The sequence below is a fragment of the Cydia strobilella genome, chromosome 21 (genome assembly GCF_947568885.1).
Source record: "Cydia strobilella chromosome 21, ilCydStro3.1, whole genome shotgun sequence".
Taxonomy (NCBI): domain Eukaryota; kingdom Metazoa; phylum Arthropoda; class Insecta; order Lepidoptera; family Tortricidae; genus Cydia; species Cydia strobilella.
Genome location: NC_086061.1, coordinates 4446236 through 4464542, shown reverse-complemented (window position 1 = coordinate 4464542; position 18307 = coordinate 4446236). Strand labels below are relative to the sequence as shown.

General features: G+C 36.5%; 1 protein-coding gene across 1 annotated transcript; it reads left to right on the top strand.

Moving 5' to 3' along the window:
* The first annotated feature begins 10568 nt into the window (after positions 1 to 10568).
* LOC134750884 (peroxisomal membrane protein PEX13) lies at positions 10569 to 17434 on the top strand. The gene is made up of 5 exons (XM_063686121.1): positions 10569 to 11126; positions 11410 to 11546; positions 12357 to 12493; positions 13984 to 14149; positions 15261 to 17434. The coding sequence occupies exons 1-5, from the start codon at positions 10741 to 10743 to the stop codon at positions 15530 to 15532; spliced, it is 1098 nt and encodes a 365-aa protein (XP_063542191.1). The 5' UTR covers positions 10569 to 10740; the 3' UTR covers positions 15533 to 17434.
* The last annotated feature ends 873 nt before the right edge of the window (positions 17435 to 18307 follow it).

Genomic DNA, 18307 nt, shown 5'->3' with positions numbered 1-18307 from the left:
TTGGTATTTTGATAGTAGTCCGCCCCTCAAATACAAGAAAACCAAAATATTATTGAAATTCCGAAATTTCGTTTTAACCTCAAATACCGTTAATGGCACGTTTTGTGCGATTTTGAGGTTTTAAAGTTAAACGGGTAAAACTTTGCGGTGCGCGGTTAATTCTGTGTAAACCGCAATTAATACGCGGACATGCAGGATTGGATACCAGTATTATTTTCACGCTAATGAACCGGCATTTATTTCGTTGGCTTCCATAATTTTAATAGATAGATAAAAATTGTATTTATTTCCACAGACATGGTAGGCATCAGGTACCTATAGATAACTAAAAAATAAGGCATGCAGCTTATAATTAAAATTAAAAACCGGACAAGTGCGAGTCGGACTCACCCACCCAGGGTTCCGTACTTTTTAGTATTTGTTGTTGTAGCGGCAACAGAAATACATCATCTGTGAACATTTTAACTGTCTAGCTATCACGGTTCATGAGATACAGCCTGTTGACAGGCAGACGGACAGACGAGTCTTAGTAATAGGGTCCCGTTTTTACCCTCGGGTATGGAACCCTAAAAACTAGTTTACAATCTAGAGGCCGTGAGTTCAAGTCTCACACAAGGCAGTAATTTTTCCACTTTATAATTTATTCTAAGCTGTGTTTACAATATTTGACAAAAAAGAAAATAATAAAATACAAAACCGTGTGTCGTGGCAGGGAATAGGCGTTGGCTGACATGATGATGCGGCTAGCCACATCGCTGATTTTGCTTTTTTTTTCCTTACTAAAATAGCAAATTATACTTCATGAGGTCAGATCACCCAAAAAAACTAGAAAAACATTAACCACACAAGTACATTTAAGTTTGGGTACTCTTGAGTCAGGAATACTATAATATTTTGGAGCCAAGAGCGTGAAGCGATATAAGTATTTTCTAAATACTAATTTATCAACGGAACTGTAAATACACCTAAAAGCTCTATATTTCCTTCGGTCCCATTGCATTTCGCTTAAACAAAACTAAAGAATGCACCACAAAGAGAAAAGAACAATTTAGAATAGCATCTGAAATAAACCGGCAAACCCGTGCGAGCTTGTGAAGACTAAATTGCTAACACAATTCCTTTGCCATGCCTCGGACGCAGAAAACTCTCAATGCAGAGGTTCAGTTCAAGAACTTAAATGCAATTCTCATTACATTGCGGTATCTGATCAAACTTTCGAATGCAGTTTACCTTAGTAGTCAGCAATGTAACATAAATTGCATGCAAGTTCTTGCTAATCTAGGAGTCGCTTTACATCTTTTTTCCAAATAAGTAGTAAGGTCTTAGGGGTTAGTGTGGCATACGGGTGAGTGTGGCTGGCCTTCACATTGGGCATGTTTACTCATTGATTAGTATTGCGAGTTCATACATTTGCCACTAAACACGATTAGTACGTGTTTTTGTGGTGTAAGAGGGAGAGGTTTACTCAAAGATCTTGCCACGTTCTTACCCTCTTAAAAGTGAAGTTGTGTTCAGATCTTTAAAAATATCTTAATACATAGGAACGGTATTTTGCGATGATTTTGAAACTCATCATAGGTAGTCTAAACTCTGATTATATTCCTTCTGTGATAATTGGTAAATTGTTTAAATTATTTCTAGAACATACTTTGTCGTATCCTTTACGTGCAATACGAATGTGTTCCATGCATTTCAGAGCCAATTGTGCTTATTAAAAGAGCAAGGGTACAACAACATATAAAATTAAGATGTTCTTGTGGTAAAAAGTGTAGTTTCAAAAAAAAAACCTCGTAAATATAGTCTCGTCTAAACTAACTGCATTGACATTGAAGTGACAAAGTGTGTAAATGCCAACATAAACGTCATATTTTCATAGGAGTTTGACGTGGCACCCTCACTTTTTGCTGTGCATAGCCAGCTTGCTGAGAGAGACCAATTCAAACGTACATTTGACATCAAAATGATATATCTAAATGACATCATTTAGTTCTCAATTATCATTTACGCGTGCATCTCTCGTACTTGTCCGTACATGTATTGGCGCGAGCGAGGCGCACGGGCGAATAATAAAATGACATCGTTTAGATATCATTTTAATTTCATGTAATAAAGTTTGAATTAGTATTGGCCTTTATAAATATAAATAAAGTTAGACCAAGATAAGTCTACAACGATTTTGATAGCACACACAGTTCAAGTGTTATTTATACGTTATAATTTCATAGAAGTTTGACGTTTAAAATAACACTTGCACTGCGTGTGCTATCAAAATCGTTGCAGACTTATCTTGGTCTGACTCTATAAATATTACTAAGCAAAGTTTGTAGTATGGGTGCTAGGCGACGATATACATACTTATATACATAGAAAAGATACTGATATGATATGATGATTATGGAATACTGATTATTGTTAATATAAAATAGACACAAGATGTAAATATGTATAATAAAATTGACATGTAACTCTTGTTATGAATAAAGAAACTGAAACTGAAACTGAAAACACCCATGACTCGGGAACAAATATTTGTGTTCATCATACAAATAAATGCCCTTACCGGGATTCGAACCCAGAACTATCGGCTTCACAGGCAGGGTCACTACCCACTAGGCCAGACCGTTTATGATAGTGAAGTAGGTTGCCAACATAATCAATAGGTTGCCAATGTTGCCATCAAGGACTAGGTAAAATATTTGCTTAGGCTTAATCGAAAGTAAATATAAACGTCACTACCGCGTACCGACGAGTGTTTACCAACGACCATGTAAATATATAACCAGTAATTATATGTGTGTATTAGAATATGTACTTACCAAGAAGACCGGCTCGGAGGGGGGCACCTGGAATTAGAAAATATTTTATTTATGTATTCAATGCAAGTAAAAAGTAAAATTTTAATCCAACAACGTTTTTTCTTATCAAAACCTCTTTCAAAGTCAGTTAAACTTGTAACCTATCTCATTCAAGCTAGATAAACGAATCGATTGACACTTTATCAAAATTATCTCATCAATTTTAGTTTTGACGCTACAAACGCCAATTCTCTGAAGATTTTCAGGTCTAGGAGTTCCTTTTTCTGTGATAAATGGGCAAAAATGCCAAAAATACGGCCAGAAAAATAATCATCAGCGTCAAACGCCGAAAAACAGTTCTAATACTCCAGACCTTTGCCTTTCTAATGAGCCAAAATTCAATTTGTTTGTGTTTTTCCATCGATAAGTGATTTCCATCATCAGCTCAATGTTAACATATCCTTGTCATCGGAGTTACGGAAGTACTCCAAATTTCAACTAAGTCAGACATCAGATAGTGGTTCAAATTTAAGTTACAAGATTTGAACAAAAATATATAACTATACACATGTTGTATGTTGTAATTTAGTTTTACTTTTTTGCATTAATTATTTTTATTAAAATAAAATAAATAAAATAAAATATAAAAAAAAAAACTATACACATCGAAGCTAAATAAAAGTGTGTAAAAAACATTACTCTCTTACATGCCGCTCTGATAAAGGGTTTAAGTTAGCTTAGTCGTTCGTACGACGTAATTTTCAAAATCCAGGAAAGTTTTAAAACCTAGGAATTAAAGAGTTCTTCCGGGCTTAGCACTGGGACGTGGATTTAAACTTCTTATTACTATGAGGTGGATGAAACTAGGAGTTAGTATACTTTGTCAGTGACTTTACAACTATATTATTTTACGGGTTTTACAAATTTTGGAGTTACTGAATGCTATAGAATGCCAGCTTTATCCATATTTATTCACTATAGATATACACTACCGCTCAAAAGTATTTAGGCACCCGCAATTTTCACCATACAATTGTATGCAAAAAATATTTTCAAAATCATACTGTTCGATCGCAGGCAAATGACTCTCTTACATGTTGGATTGAATTTTTAGTTAGGTAAATATATTGAGCCTCAAAATGTTGCCAAAGACATCCTTTAAAATTTCGAGTTTACTTTTTGCAACGATTTGTGCATTTTTTACGCTTGCCATTTGGTAAATAGGCAATGTACCCGTGATTGTGGTTAGTCAGTGCCTCCGAGCTGGAAAACTGTTTTGGGTACTACGTCGGTGGACAGTGTGGACGAACCATTAGCGAATGACGTAGTGAGTGTTGTGTGCAACCCATCATTTGACAATAATGCCGTAAACGAGGGTAGTTTCTCGCCCCCCCTGCCGCCACCGGCGCCCGCGCCGAGTCATCGGGCGCGGAGGGCTGCGGCCCGCAGTCTGCGCCGGTCCGTCACCGTCGACGCAAGCTCCTGATGACGCTTCTCGGTACGGGGTGAAACATGTCGAGCGTTTTCGACTTAAAACACGTGAGTGACCCGTTATTAATATATTTAATACATCATCAGAAGCTTGATATTTCTGTTAAATTAAAAAAGTAAACTCCACAAAAAACTGTTACCCGACTGCGATTTAGCGGTATAATTCTGAAAGTCTATTTTGTATACAATTGTATGGAAAAAATTAAGAGTGCCTAAATAGTTATGAGCGGTAGTGTATGATCATGTATTTTTTATTGTCATAAGCACACCACCGATATTCATGATCATAATATCGCTTTAATCTGATCTAAAAGGGTTGTTTGTTTGTAAGTTACCTATGTCCGTTATGACGAAACGGGATTGCAGCTTCTCCATACATACTTCCCCATTTTCCTCTCTGGATATTGACATAATGGAAAAAAAAATACATGAAAAATGAAAACACTTACTTACATATGAAGTTAATAAAAGTGTGTCAAAACCTCCTTCGTCCGATTTTTGCGAAATTAAAATTTTCAGAGAACGTTTGCCGCGGGGAAGCGTCGCCGGCGAGCGTCATTTCCGGCGACGCGTAAGTGGCACCCTAAGGCCAGGATTACACTTGTAAGTTTTACTTACGTAAGTAGGGACACAGCTATACTACACTTACAAGTGTAATCCTGGCCTAAGGCTGGGTCGCCAGTGGGTTATTTTTTTTTTATACTACGTCGGTGGCAAACAAGCATACGGCCCGCCTGATGTTAAGCAGTATCCGTAGCCTATGTACGCTTGCAACTCCAGAGGAGTTACATGCGCGTTGCCGAATTACTTTATTTGGTCACATACTGAGCTGTGATTGGCTTAATGATCCTAGACTCATAAGAACAAGAGTAGCAAAAGATATTTCAAAGTAAACGTAAACAAAAAATCTTACCCACTTTACCTTGAAAACATTTTTTTCTAGTTTTTATTTTACCACGTCGTCGGTATGAATGATTAACTTATCTATTCAGATTTTTAGCACTAACAATCACGGAGCAAAGCCGCGGACGAAAAGACAGACGGACATAGCAAAACTGTAACGCAGCGTACTACGAAGTAGGCGAACAACACGCGCACGAAGGGTTCCGTACCATTACGCAAAAAACGGCAAAAAAATCACGTTTGTTGTATGGGAGCCCCACTTAAATATTTTATTGATTTTTTTGTATTTGCTGTTATAGCGGCAACAGAAATACACCATCTGTAAAAATTTCAACTGTCTAGCTATCACAGTTCATGAGATACAGCCTGGTGACAGACAGACAAACGGACAGACAGACGGACAGACAGACAGACGGACAGTGGAGTAATAGGTTCCCGTTTTTACTTTTTGGGTACGGAACCCTAAAAAGTTAATGTTAAGTAGTAAACATCTCCCTGAAATTTCAGTAAATGCTGCTACACGTTTACCGTAAGTAGGCCAGCAGGCCGCCAGACGGACGTTTTGCTCGTCAGCGGAATTCCTGCTTTTTGTTGTCGTGCGGCGTTGTTGCATTGTGCCGTCCCAGTTTAACTCGACAGAGTCAGTTTAAGAGGTCTGATATGCAATGGCCTAGCTAGACTAGTAGTGCTCAATAGGAAATATAGGAATAGTATTTTTTTATTATTATTATAAACTGATCAGATTAGCTAATTTAAGTGTAAAAATATACACAAACAACCATGATACCGAAATTGAATACCGCTTGATTTATATGAAAAATATACTGGTATTTGGTCCCTGCTAATAACATATTATTTCACAAAGTAAATATACAATTATGCATCATACAATGATGCTATCTTAGCACTAAACATATATCATTATAGAGACCTAATCATTAAAGCCCTGACTAATACAGAGTCAGGTGTTAACCTTTTGAACGCCAAGCATTGACGTAACTCGACGTGACACCGCAATGAAGCAAAATAAAACCTTAGAGAACAATAGTGATTACAAAACAGGATATCGATATTTTCACTGATTTCGTTTTTGACATACTTAGATTAGAAGAACCACTACACAGGTGTTTTACAATATAATATTAGATAATTCTGGCTTTTAGCTCTACTAAAAACCTTTAAATAACGTATTTAAATATCAAAATGTACTTGTAACTTCCACTCAAATCTCTCAATAATGCCACATCACTACTTGGTGGTGACGTCAGGCATCGGACGTGAAGTGCCGTCATAGGCGCACGGAACACTGATAAGCGCGCGTTACTCAGAGATGTGCAAACCCGTTGTCGATTATTATTACCTACTAATTAGCAAACTGCAGTATCGTTACAATAAAATAAATGCATAAGGGGTTACATTATCACAAAAGGTCAGTACCGTCTTTTAAACCAAGTTGTTTAAATTAAGCACGAAAACAAGTACCGTAACAGCACAAATAGCAGTTATTTTAGCAAAAACAACTCCTATTACAAAATGTATGGGATTAAGCCATATCTATTATTGATGGCGCTAGCGTGTTTGTCGGAACTGCGCGAAACGATTTCTATTAGGAGATTGTTACTTTCATATAATAATATTATTCCTCCATGACTCGGTCACATCACTAGGCGACGTCAAGTGCCGTTTTTGGCGTGGCTAGCTATGCTATTTACTGGGTAAGTCGTATTATAACATAATGTTGTTTTTTTTTAACCTTCTATTCATAGTTGAATTGTAATAAAGTTATACAATAAAGTAGAAGGGCAAAATAAAATAATGCAAATACAAACAAAGAAATATAGTTATTTATTAAAGAGTCTTTGATAAATTAAGTTTGGACGGCAAATGACGTCGGCGGCGTGAGTGGCACAAAATGTCGACGACGTGATTTACCGTCTTTGGCGGTCAAAAGGTTAATAAGTTAGGCCTTGATACACATCATCTATGATTACATGACTGGGATATGACCAAAGAGTACAAAGAGGATATAATAGGATAAAGCGGTACTGTCATAGTAAATTTTGTAGCCACAGCAGTAAATTCACTGCCATCTATCGACACACAATCAAAATGGTTGTTGTATGTATGTAAACACTTTATTGTACATAAGACACATTACAAACACAATAAAAGAACAAAAATATATACAATGTACAAAGGCGGACTCTATACTCTACTCTATAAGGGATCTCTTCCAGTCATATGGTTTATGGTTTAAGAATTTATTTCTCCAAAAAAATATTACAATTCCCTATATGGATAAATGATTTTTTTATTTGCAATATTTGCATTAATTATTTTTATATGGTTTTGACCCATGTTCTTTCATTGATATGCGTTAAAATTGTTAAATAACAAACGAAACCGTCAACGCCATCTATACGAGAGTAGGCCAAAGGTAGTGGCACCATCTGATCGAGAATCAAATTTTGTTGATTTTCGAGGCACATTTTTTCCTTAGACTGTATCCATCTATTACGGAGTTATATGTGTTTTCAACAAAAAGGTACCATTGTCACTTGGCGATAAGGTTGATTTCAAATTGAAGCTATAAGGAAATAGCACCTTATTGACAACCAACAATAAGTACCCTTTTGGTTGAAAATGGCACATATCTATCTGTGGTATGACTAGTCACTAGTGGAATGTGAAGTAAAAAGTGAATTGATCTTATTGTCAACATGCCTGCCATACTGTTTATATAGTTAACACAAATCTATATAACATCACATTTCTTTAAATTTGATTGCTTGTTATTAATATAGGAGGCTTTCTTTGCATAGGTTCACATAATTCCATTGTTAATTGTTCAATCATGTTTCTTATTTATTATTTTGTTAAAGAACATTTTTTTTTACTGTATTTTTTAAATGTAATTTACTACATATTCCTAATTTAAAACCTGATCTGGTACAACTAAAATTACTTGCTTTTAAAGGTCAAAGGCAAAATTGTAAACCGGGAAAGCACACGGGAAACAGAGTTTTAACCTCCTTTTCTTCTTCTTCTTCTTTTCTTGTTACCCCCTGCTGGGGTGTAGGGCTCGAATCTTGTTTTAACCTCCTGCCTACTCGTATTTGTAATTTGAACTATATACCACATATATAACGGCGGTCTATGTCCTTTGAGTAGAACAAACGTAGGCACAAGGTTAAAGACATGTATCAGACCCGTGGACTTGGTCACTTTTTCTTTAGTGTATGATATCTATTTCAGTTTAAAATATATTAGATAAACAAATATCCTTAGGGCTATCATTGTAAATGCAACTAATAGGTATTGACATATACTATTTCAAAAAATATCAACATTATTATTTCATATTCATAATGATTTTGGCCCGGTCGTGAAAAACTGCTCTCAGAGAATGACACCTACTTTTAGTGGCACAAATCTATTTATATACATCTCCACGAAAACAGGCCAAGTGCGAGTCAGACTCGCGCACGAAGGGTTCCGTACCATCGGCAAAAAAATCACGTTTGTTGTATAGGGTTTTTAGAATTTGATGTTATAGCAGCAACAGAAATACATCATCTGTGAAAATTTCAACTGTCTAGCTATCACGGTTCATGAGATACAGCCTGGTGACAGAAAGACAGTCAGACAGACAGACAACGGAGTCTTAGTAATAGGGTCCCGTTTTTACCCTTAGGGGTACGGAACCTTAAAAAAGAAAATAATGTTTTTAATGTTACTGATAACAGTGATAGCATAAAATGTAATGATTTACTTGTAAAATTCCTAGCCTAGTATGTGTACATATACTGTAAATATATAAGGAGGCAAGTTCTAAGGCGTATGAGTCGCTCTAAACGAGACAATAAAATTGACACTGATTTCTCGGCGCGGTATTTATGCTAACCGGTCCAAGAAATGCCACCGTAGTCCGTATCAAACTTATAAAAACTACTATTTCGCTTTTTCTTACAACAAACTTGGCATATGTTTACACACAAATCAAATGTATAGCGCGTAAACGAGTAAAAACACTAAACAATAAAAAATAAAAGATTTAGGAATATCGATACGAAAGGATGACAGTCGGTGACACAAAGTAAAGATCAATTTCTCATCTTATCTAAGCGAATAAAAGAAAATTACTTACGGATTTAAATTTTAACAATAAACACTGCACTGCACAACACTTGTTTCTGTTTTTATTTACGGTAAATTGTCACAATTATAGAAAAAACAACAAAACCACAATTGGCTAAATCCAAATATTGAAATTATTGACACCCTTTGAACCATAAACAAATTGTTTTGCTTTTTTTAAATGTTTTACTTGGTTTTACTTTCAATTTCGTTTCATTTAGTTTTTACAAATATTTTAGCTTTCAAAGTTACTTACTTCAGAAATTAAATAAATCTGCACATAATTACATTTGCATTGCATGTTTAAGATGTATAGGAATAGGACGCTCGCGACGCGAAGCCGCGAACGCGAGTGTGGAGTTTAATTCGCTAACCAGCGAAATGGACTCCACACTCGCGTTCGCGCCTTCGCGCCGCGTAGTCTGGTCTGGAGCGCGCTTATAGTGGCTTATAGTTTGTCTAAAAGGCGCTCCTCACTCGTGCGCGATTCGCGGCGCGAAGCCAGTAACGCGAGTGTGGAATCTAGTTCGCTAATCAGCGAAATCGACTCCACACTCACGTTCGCGGCTTCGGGCCGCGTAGTCTGGAGCGCGCTAAAGGACTGTCTAATTTCAAACATAGACAGAGAGAATCATACTATCTTAGATTGGTACTGGCACCCAAAAGAAAAGGATGAGTATAGTTTTTTTTTGTTCTTATTTACTGACAATTTGGTTTGACCAACTATAGCTTATGTTTTATATTATGGATGGTATAGAAAGGATCGCAATCTCTTATGGCAGAATTGTTGTAAAAGTGACCGCTTTCAGCTTTAAATAATAGTTCCTAATCTCTCCGGTGGCGCTAGTTAGGCTCTGGGACATGAGTATAACATAAACCATATAAGGCAACAAATAACCCGACCAAATTACGTAGGTTGTTTTTGGTAGTATTTCGGTGTATGGTGGCGCCGCCTAATTACTGTTTTTTGATGGACACTTTTCATACATAGAGATTTGGCTCCTTTATACAGTCTCCATGTTTTATATATCGTTGGTCAAGCAAATCTTGTCAGTAAGAATAGGCGCAAAATTCAAATTTTCTATTCCGTTTTCTACTGACAAGATTTGCTTGACGTGCTTGACCAACTATTTTTAATTTTTTTTGTCTATGATGTGTCTTTGCTTCATAGTTTATTTTAACTGGCAAAATAAAAAGTAATGTCAACAAACGGAACGTCATTTCATTTCATTCATTTGACGTCCGATTAATCTTAAGTTCCTCCTTTCCTCGAGTTCATCGGTCGTATTTGTGTAAACATACTTATCTTTATAAATTAAAGATTGTGCAGCACCGTATGGCGTTTACAGATAATCAGTGAACCGCGTAGTAATATACGTGAAAGTTACAGTGATTTTAGTGCGTAGCTCGAACGATGACGGAACAAGCGAAGTTTGAGGGGAACTCTGACCCTTGTTTATCGAATGCAGCCGTGACGCCTGGTGGAGCTGTTCCCGCCTTCAGAAATCCGATCCCATCTACCTCTTTTGCAAATAGTACTTTAGGACCTCCAGTTGTACCACCTAGGCCTGACTTGGCTATACAGCCGTCTTATTCTATGACCCCTGGGTATTCTTACGGGGGGATGAATTCGTACGGTATGGGTGGCATGGGAATGGGAGGGATGGGATATAGTAATTATGGATATGGGGGTTTTGGAGGTGGCTATGGGATGGGGGGTATGGGAGGAGGTATGGGTGGTATGTCGCCTTATGGGGGATACAACAGATATGGACCAATGTATGGCGATATTGAGAACAGGTTTGTCTTTTTTATTGTTTTTGTTAGATGTCATACAAATATTTTGTTTGTATAACAATTTCACAAAACATGTTTAGATGTAGGTGTTAGAACTATAAAATGGTGTACCTAAACAAATATTGTAATTATCTTCATGTATGAATGTTTCACACCAAATTATATAACTCAATGTAAACATGAAGATAGATAACATTTTTAGCCTATATAACTATAATATGAGTTAAAACTACACCTGCTTAAAAATATAGATGTGTGGTTAAAATACAATTTGTATCTTTTCCAGATTTATCCAAATGGCAGAGGAAAGCTCGCGACCTGCCTTTGATTCAATACAAAGTCTAGTCAATGCGGTTGGCAGTGTTGCCATGATGCTTGAGAACACATTCTTTGCTCTCACCAGCTCATTTAGAGCTATTTTAGGTAAGTTTGATTGTTACAGACTTATTCATAAAGAGTTAGTTACGTCACAGAATAAATAATAGTACTAGGAGTTTATGAATCGAGTATTTTCTACTTTAAATTTAATGGCTGTAATGTTTCCCTACACACACCTAACAATAGATTCTTAATGATGAGAAACTGACAGGTATTGTTTTTATGATTTTATTTTTTTATTTTAGTCTTGTCTATGCAAAAATGACTGGCAACATTTGGTTTATATTAAATATATCAAAAATCGGCCAAGTGCGAGTCGGACTCGCGTTCCAAGGGTGGAACCCTATTAGGAAAACCTATTAGAAATGTGCAGTCAAGTGTGAGTCGGACTTAATTACTTAGTTTTGATCCGACCCCTACGGGTATTTTTTTATGTGAAACGTGAGTAAAATGTCTTTAAAAAACCCTTAGGGCTCGGATCAAAACTAAGTAATTAAGTCCGACTCATGCTTGATTGCACATTTCTAATAAGTTTTTGTCAGCTATAGGTAAAGAATTATTTTGTGTATTTTTTTCAAAATTTTAGGCTCAGTATTTTTGGAGATCACGTTTGTTGTATGGGAGCCCCACTTAAATATTTATTTTATTCTGTATTTAGTATTTGTTGTCATAGCGGCAACAGAAATACATCATTTGTGAAAATTTCAACTGTCTAGCTATCACGGTTCATTTCAGACAGCGGTGTCTTAGTAATAGGGTCCCGTTTTTACCCTTTGGGTATGGAACCCTAAAAAGGACAATCGACATCATTTTGAGTGTGTGAGCTCAGTTCAATGTGTGTTCGTATGATTGCAGGTGTTGCAGAGAACTTTGGTCGTCTAAGATCGCTGTTCGCGCAGTTCTGGTCGACGTTCGCCGTGGTGCGATCTCTAAACTGGCTCGTACGGAAGTTGATGGTCATGCTTGGAATTAGGACTGAGAACGAGTTCAAGGTCAGTATTTAATCCTTTGAATACCGTACGTCTTAGTTGAACGAGCGAGCATGAAAAAACTGCATCGTAATCGGTTCATCCGTTGAAGAGCTACGATGCCACAGACAGACAAACGGACAGACAGACATTGGCGTCAAACATATAACACCTTTTTTTGCGTGGGGGGTTTATAAATGACATTTAATATTGACCTTGCGATTACTAATAACTAGAAAATCAAACGTAGGTATGAAAACTATCTAAATTCTAAAAGATCCCTTGTAGGTATGAAGTTCGATATCTTGTTTTCATTTATCAGCAAGATAGTAAGCCAGTTACTATTGCCATTATCTTACTAGGTTTATTTTATTATTTTCACTTCTCATGCTCGTTAAGTTCGACTTTAAGTCGTGCGTAGACGACATAAAGTTGCTTATTATGTTCTAGATCTAGAGCATAAAGTAAAATCATCTATTACGACCCTTATTGACTTAGCAATGAAGTCCGAAATCTGCCATACAATCTGCGACACAACCGAGTACAATTAAATTTCTTAAGTCTTAAATAAATACGGTAAAATAACCCACAATATTGGATATTTTTTTATATTTTACTCACAATCGAAGTGAAAAGCAGAGTGTATAACTCGGGTATGAATGTCAATTTTTATCCTTATATATTATATTTAATTGCCTCGGATAAAAATTGATCGCTTTATGCCCTTGTTGTACAATCTACTATTTGTCTTTTATCAAGTGCCACTCATTTGTAATCTTTTGTCTCAGCGGAAATGATGCAGCTTCTGACCTACAAATTATCTGTTTTAAACTAAAATAAAACTGGAAGGATGGGTAGAAGTATAAATTGAATGGCTTATTTTTGATTGGAAACAGCTTGCAGTGGAACTGCACAACTGCAAGTTTTTAAAGATTTTAGTTTAGATGCAGTCGGTAAGTGTAGGCCAGCTTTAGATATTTTTATCAACGACTCCCCAAACTTCGGATTTATGTAAAAGCCTCGCCTGGGAATCCAACATTATTACGTTCTTGCAACTTACGTTCTGTAAAGGTTAATATTGCCCATTGCCCAAGCTCTTTTATTTCATCGTAATCAAAAATGTTGATTGATAATTTGATTAATTGTACATTTTTGAAAAGAAAACATACATTAATATACTCACTTCCTTTTTTTTTCCTATAGCAGTCTTCAAATTCCAGCATATTAAATCACAATCTATTATTTTGACGACCGGTCTAGCCTAGTGGGTAGTGACCCTGCCTGTGAAGCCGATGGTCCTGGGTTCGAATCCCAGTAAGGGCATTTGTTTGTGTGATAAGTATAGATCAGGTTTCAGATGAGGTTTCTGAGTCATGGGTGCTTTCTATGTATTTATATATTAAATATATCGTTGTCTGAGTACCCATAACACAAGCCTCCTTGGGCTTACCGTGGGACTTAGTCAATCTGTGTAAAAATGTCCTATAATATTTATTTATTTATTATTATTTCAGGCATGGGCAGAAGCAGTGGCAGCTACGCAAACCGGCACAGGCACACCCGAACAACGTGCCAAGGGCGCTAGCTGGCCTATTCTCCTATTCTTTGGAGTAATTGCCGCCGCCCCGTACATCGTACTAAGAATGCTGAGTGGGCTTACTACCAGCGTGAATGAGAGACGTAAGTTATACTAGGCGTAACTCACTCTGCGATTTCGTCGCGCCGCTACAAGTACATGCGGCCGCCCCCAGTTCTGAAGTCTAGCCATAGTAATTGCCGCGCACCGCTACGGCACGGACACCTGTTCGCGCATGCGCCACCTAGCGGTCATATCTGTCGTAATAGACGCGTTTTGTTAGAGAGTGAATCTTCTGTACTATTATTTATTCTGTGGTTATACTTTAAGGGCTACTCCACATTAGAGTCTTTTGAGCGTTGGTGTCTATGGAAAACCGCGTCGCTGCGTTGTGCGCCAACGTTGCGTCGAGCGGCAGCTATAGGGTTAACTAGACGCAGACGCTCGGGAGACGCTAGTGTGGCGTCTCTTTAATACCTTAGTAATACGGGATAGAATACTTTAAAACGTCGGCAAAAGGTGGGAAACGTGTGTAAGATTTGGCTATGCGAAATAGAACCATAATACCTTGTAATAAAATCAAATAGCCAAATTAAGCTGAAGACTCAGCCAGTTCGATTCCGGCCTCCGCCACCGGTGGACTTGGTCGCTTCTTCTTTAGTGTATGACATTTATTTCAGTTTATACCTAATTGGTATGAAACACGCCCGAAATGATAATCAAAATTTAATTCCAAATTTAATAAGTTTTTTTGCAAAAACTTCATTTTTGGTACAAGCTTTTTTCGCTGACTGACTGTACTTTTTTCACAGGCAACGAATACTCATTGAGACGATCCTTAAAACCCCAAATACAATTAGGTTTCGTTGTTTAATCACAGAGTTCTTATGACCACCTGTCTCGATCATCAGATCAGCTTGATGGTATTATAATATTGCATTGTCACCTGACTTACATATGTATGCAAATTTTCAGCTTCATTGGAAGTCAGGAAGTGGGTCAAATTTAACCTGCAAGATTTGACTTGTACAAACATACTTATATATACATAGGACATACATAACATACATTGCGACTTAATAAAAAGCTTGTAAAAATTCAAGCTAGTTTTTTTTGGCGGGCTAAATTATCTCATTACCTCTGGGACTCTGTCACTACTAGCTCATTAGTTACTAATTTATAAGTTTTCTAACCCCTTTTCTAATTTGTCCACAGTAAATGACCCAACATCTTGGCAGAACCCGCTCCGTTCCGTAGCCCAACACGAATTCCAAGCCACCACACCCCAAGAACTCAGCTTCCGGAGCGGCCAGGTCATCCTCCTCGCACCACAATATCTTCAGGGCCAGCTGTGGAACAGCGGCTGGCTCATGGGTAGTACCGACAGACAGACAGCCGGGCTGGTACCGGTGAATTACATTAAAGTTATCAAGCCGGAGGAAAAAGATGGTATGGAGGAGATGGATAAGCATTTTAAGGAGTTGTGATGTTACTGATTTTTTGAAACTCAAATTAATATTAAAACATTTGTTTGAGATGGAAATTATGGAATATAATGACTATGGCGTCTGCTAAATTTTACCATTTATACTAACGCCATCTAGTGAAAGTCTCTTTCGAATGTCCACAACTTTGCAGATATAAGCATATTATCTTTGGTATTAGCGCTTTTAAATAACATTGTAAATCTGAAACACTTCGATTATTATCGATTGTATGTATGACGCCATTATTTATCCGGGAAACCTATTAGTGTCGTTTTAATCCCTGAAAATCATAAACATACTACATTATATACAAGTTATAATCTTTAGTTAATGAGTAACAGGTTTATGTACTAAATAATTGAATATAATAAGGTATATGAAATCTTTGTCGTTTCGGGGCTTATGGAAAGGCGTAATAATTCAAATTTTATATGAAATTATAGTTATAATTTTAAAATAGATGTGAATATTGTAAAACCTGGTTATTTCCTTGCAAAGATTTTCTTCATGTACTATTTGGGAATGGCATTACTAAAATGCTGCCATCTACAACAATAATAAGGTTGAGGAACACAATTGTATAGAAATAACAGTCTTTATTTATTTACGTAAGTCCCTAAGATTTTGTTACCAAACAGGTGTGGAAGTAATACTAATATTAATACGTAGATTATAGAAAATCAATCAGCGATTGGCAAGCTCTCTTACCGATACAACTTTATACGAAATAAATAATTTACTGGTTTTGGATATAAACAAAAACGTCACTCAGACGCCAAAGTCACGGGCGCAAGCGAGCGAATGTAAACCTTACTTGAAAGTGTGAAGGTTACTTTGTCAACGTACACCATAACACTTATTATGTGTTCATGGCGCCGTGGGCACGACTAGTTACGACGCCTTAAGGTGTTTTTGGCGTTCAAACAATACGTAATACAACTTTGTGCATTATTTTATTCGTGTAAATCGTGTACTATTTTATTCAAAAGACATTCCAAATTATGCCAAAGTAAATTACATTAAAATAGGTAAAATGCAGCCCTATTTACGGGTATTCTATTTGCATACAATCAGTATAATGAAATTCGTATATATATATACTACTGTGTAGAAAGCCTATATACTATAAATGAATTGGTTTTTTTTTTGTTATTTAAGATTGTTATTATTAAGCGTTTTAAATGTACTATATTTTGTTTTTATATAGACCTGCGCACACCGGGTGCGTGTGCATATACGTTCATGTGCGCGTTGTAATATACGAATGCTTATGAGTGACGGCACATCGCTTGCGTGACGTGTGAGTGTAGGTATGGCTCCATTTTAGCGCACACATTCGGTGTGCACATGCCTTTAATTTAGCATTTTTTCTAAGACTGCATTGAATCAAGTGCAATTACTCTTGTGGCTAAAGCAATGTAAAGCTTGCTATATTTTAAGTTTTGATCGTGAATATGCAATTATGTCTAAAAATGTATGACAATGGCTAAAAAGATAAATTAGCTGTAGGGTTTAGGGGCAGGACAAGAGTAATGCGGGTCACCAATTTATTACGTGCTTTTTTATTCGATATAAATTGCACCAATATCCTCCTAAGGCCCAGCCATACAAAGGAAAAATCCCAAATTTGCCATTGAAATGTGAACCTTTATTGTAGTAAATAAAGTTGATTTTGCGTTGTTGGAAAAAAATTAACGAAACAAAGCAAAAGCGACTGTTCCAATTGAATGGGATTTACATCGAACTGAAGAGGTAAGGACCTTGGGCCTTAGGAGGTTAATAAAATACACGCAAAAAAATCGTGACTCGCGTTACTTTTTCGTAGAATCAACTAATGTGACTTTGTGAATCTATGTTCAATTTTACACGATAGGGGATGGACTGATTTGTTAGAATAATGCAATAAACTATTTCTTATTGGACTTCTATCTTTATTTGCACCCTTCTAGACTATTTTAGATTATAATTTTAAACTCGTGTTAGTTTTTACACGTGATTTACACTTACGTTCGTGGTCACAGGCAGACTGGCGAGGAATTGTATCAACATCTTGTTGCTGCGCGGGTTTTGCGAACTACCCGCACTTGATCTTGATTATTAACTTGTACGCTAGGGTTGTCACTTTGCCTACACACAATGGGATGTTTTCCCCCCTTACATTTTGCTAATCACTGGATTCCACGAAGACGAAATCCCGTCCCTAATTTTGATTGAAATTATGAGTTAAAATCGTGTTAGTTTATATCAATATATTTTAGATTAATCTTTCATATGTGTGGTGAAATCGTGGGAAAAATCGTTCTAAAACCAACCACCACTCGCATATGAAACGTTAAGGGGATCCCATGCCCCAATGACCTTCGATCTGAATCCCTTAGTTTTCTTATGTTTTTGTAGCTTATCATATTAACAGCAACAGTTTTAAGCAGTATAGTATCCCATATTTACTTCGAAGTTCATTGTTTTCGAGATATTTGGCATCAAAGTTGAATAATTTTAGGTCATAAAACTGGTTTTCTGGCCATAACTTTTGTGTTAATCAGTTTAAAATTAAAACCTTAGACAAATTTTTAGAGACGTCAAAGACGAACCCAAATATGTAGATTTCGTATATGTAAGATCTTGCACAGCAATCGAGATACGAAAAAAGTGTTTTTTAGACAGTGTTTAAAAAAATCTTAAATAAATAAGTATTCATTTCTTTTAAAATTCGGTAGACAAAAATGCAGATAAAAGATTGAAGAACCGACAGCCGTTTGTCTTATTATTCTATAT

Excerpts from the sequence above, each read along its gene's own strand:
- LOC134750884 (XM_063686121.1), top strand. The coding sequence starts at position 10,741 with ATGACGGAACAAGCGAAGTTTGAGGGGAACTCTGACCCTTGTTTATCG. Across the intron at positions 11,547-12,356 it reads CTCATTTAGAGCTATTTTAG|GTGTTGCAGAGAACTTTGGT; the intron begins GTAAGTTTGATT and ends GTATGATTGCAG. Across the intron at positions 14,150-15,260 it reads TACCAGCGTGAATGAGAGAC|TAAATGACCCAACATCTTGG; the intron begins GTAAGTTATACT and ends ATTTGTCCACAG.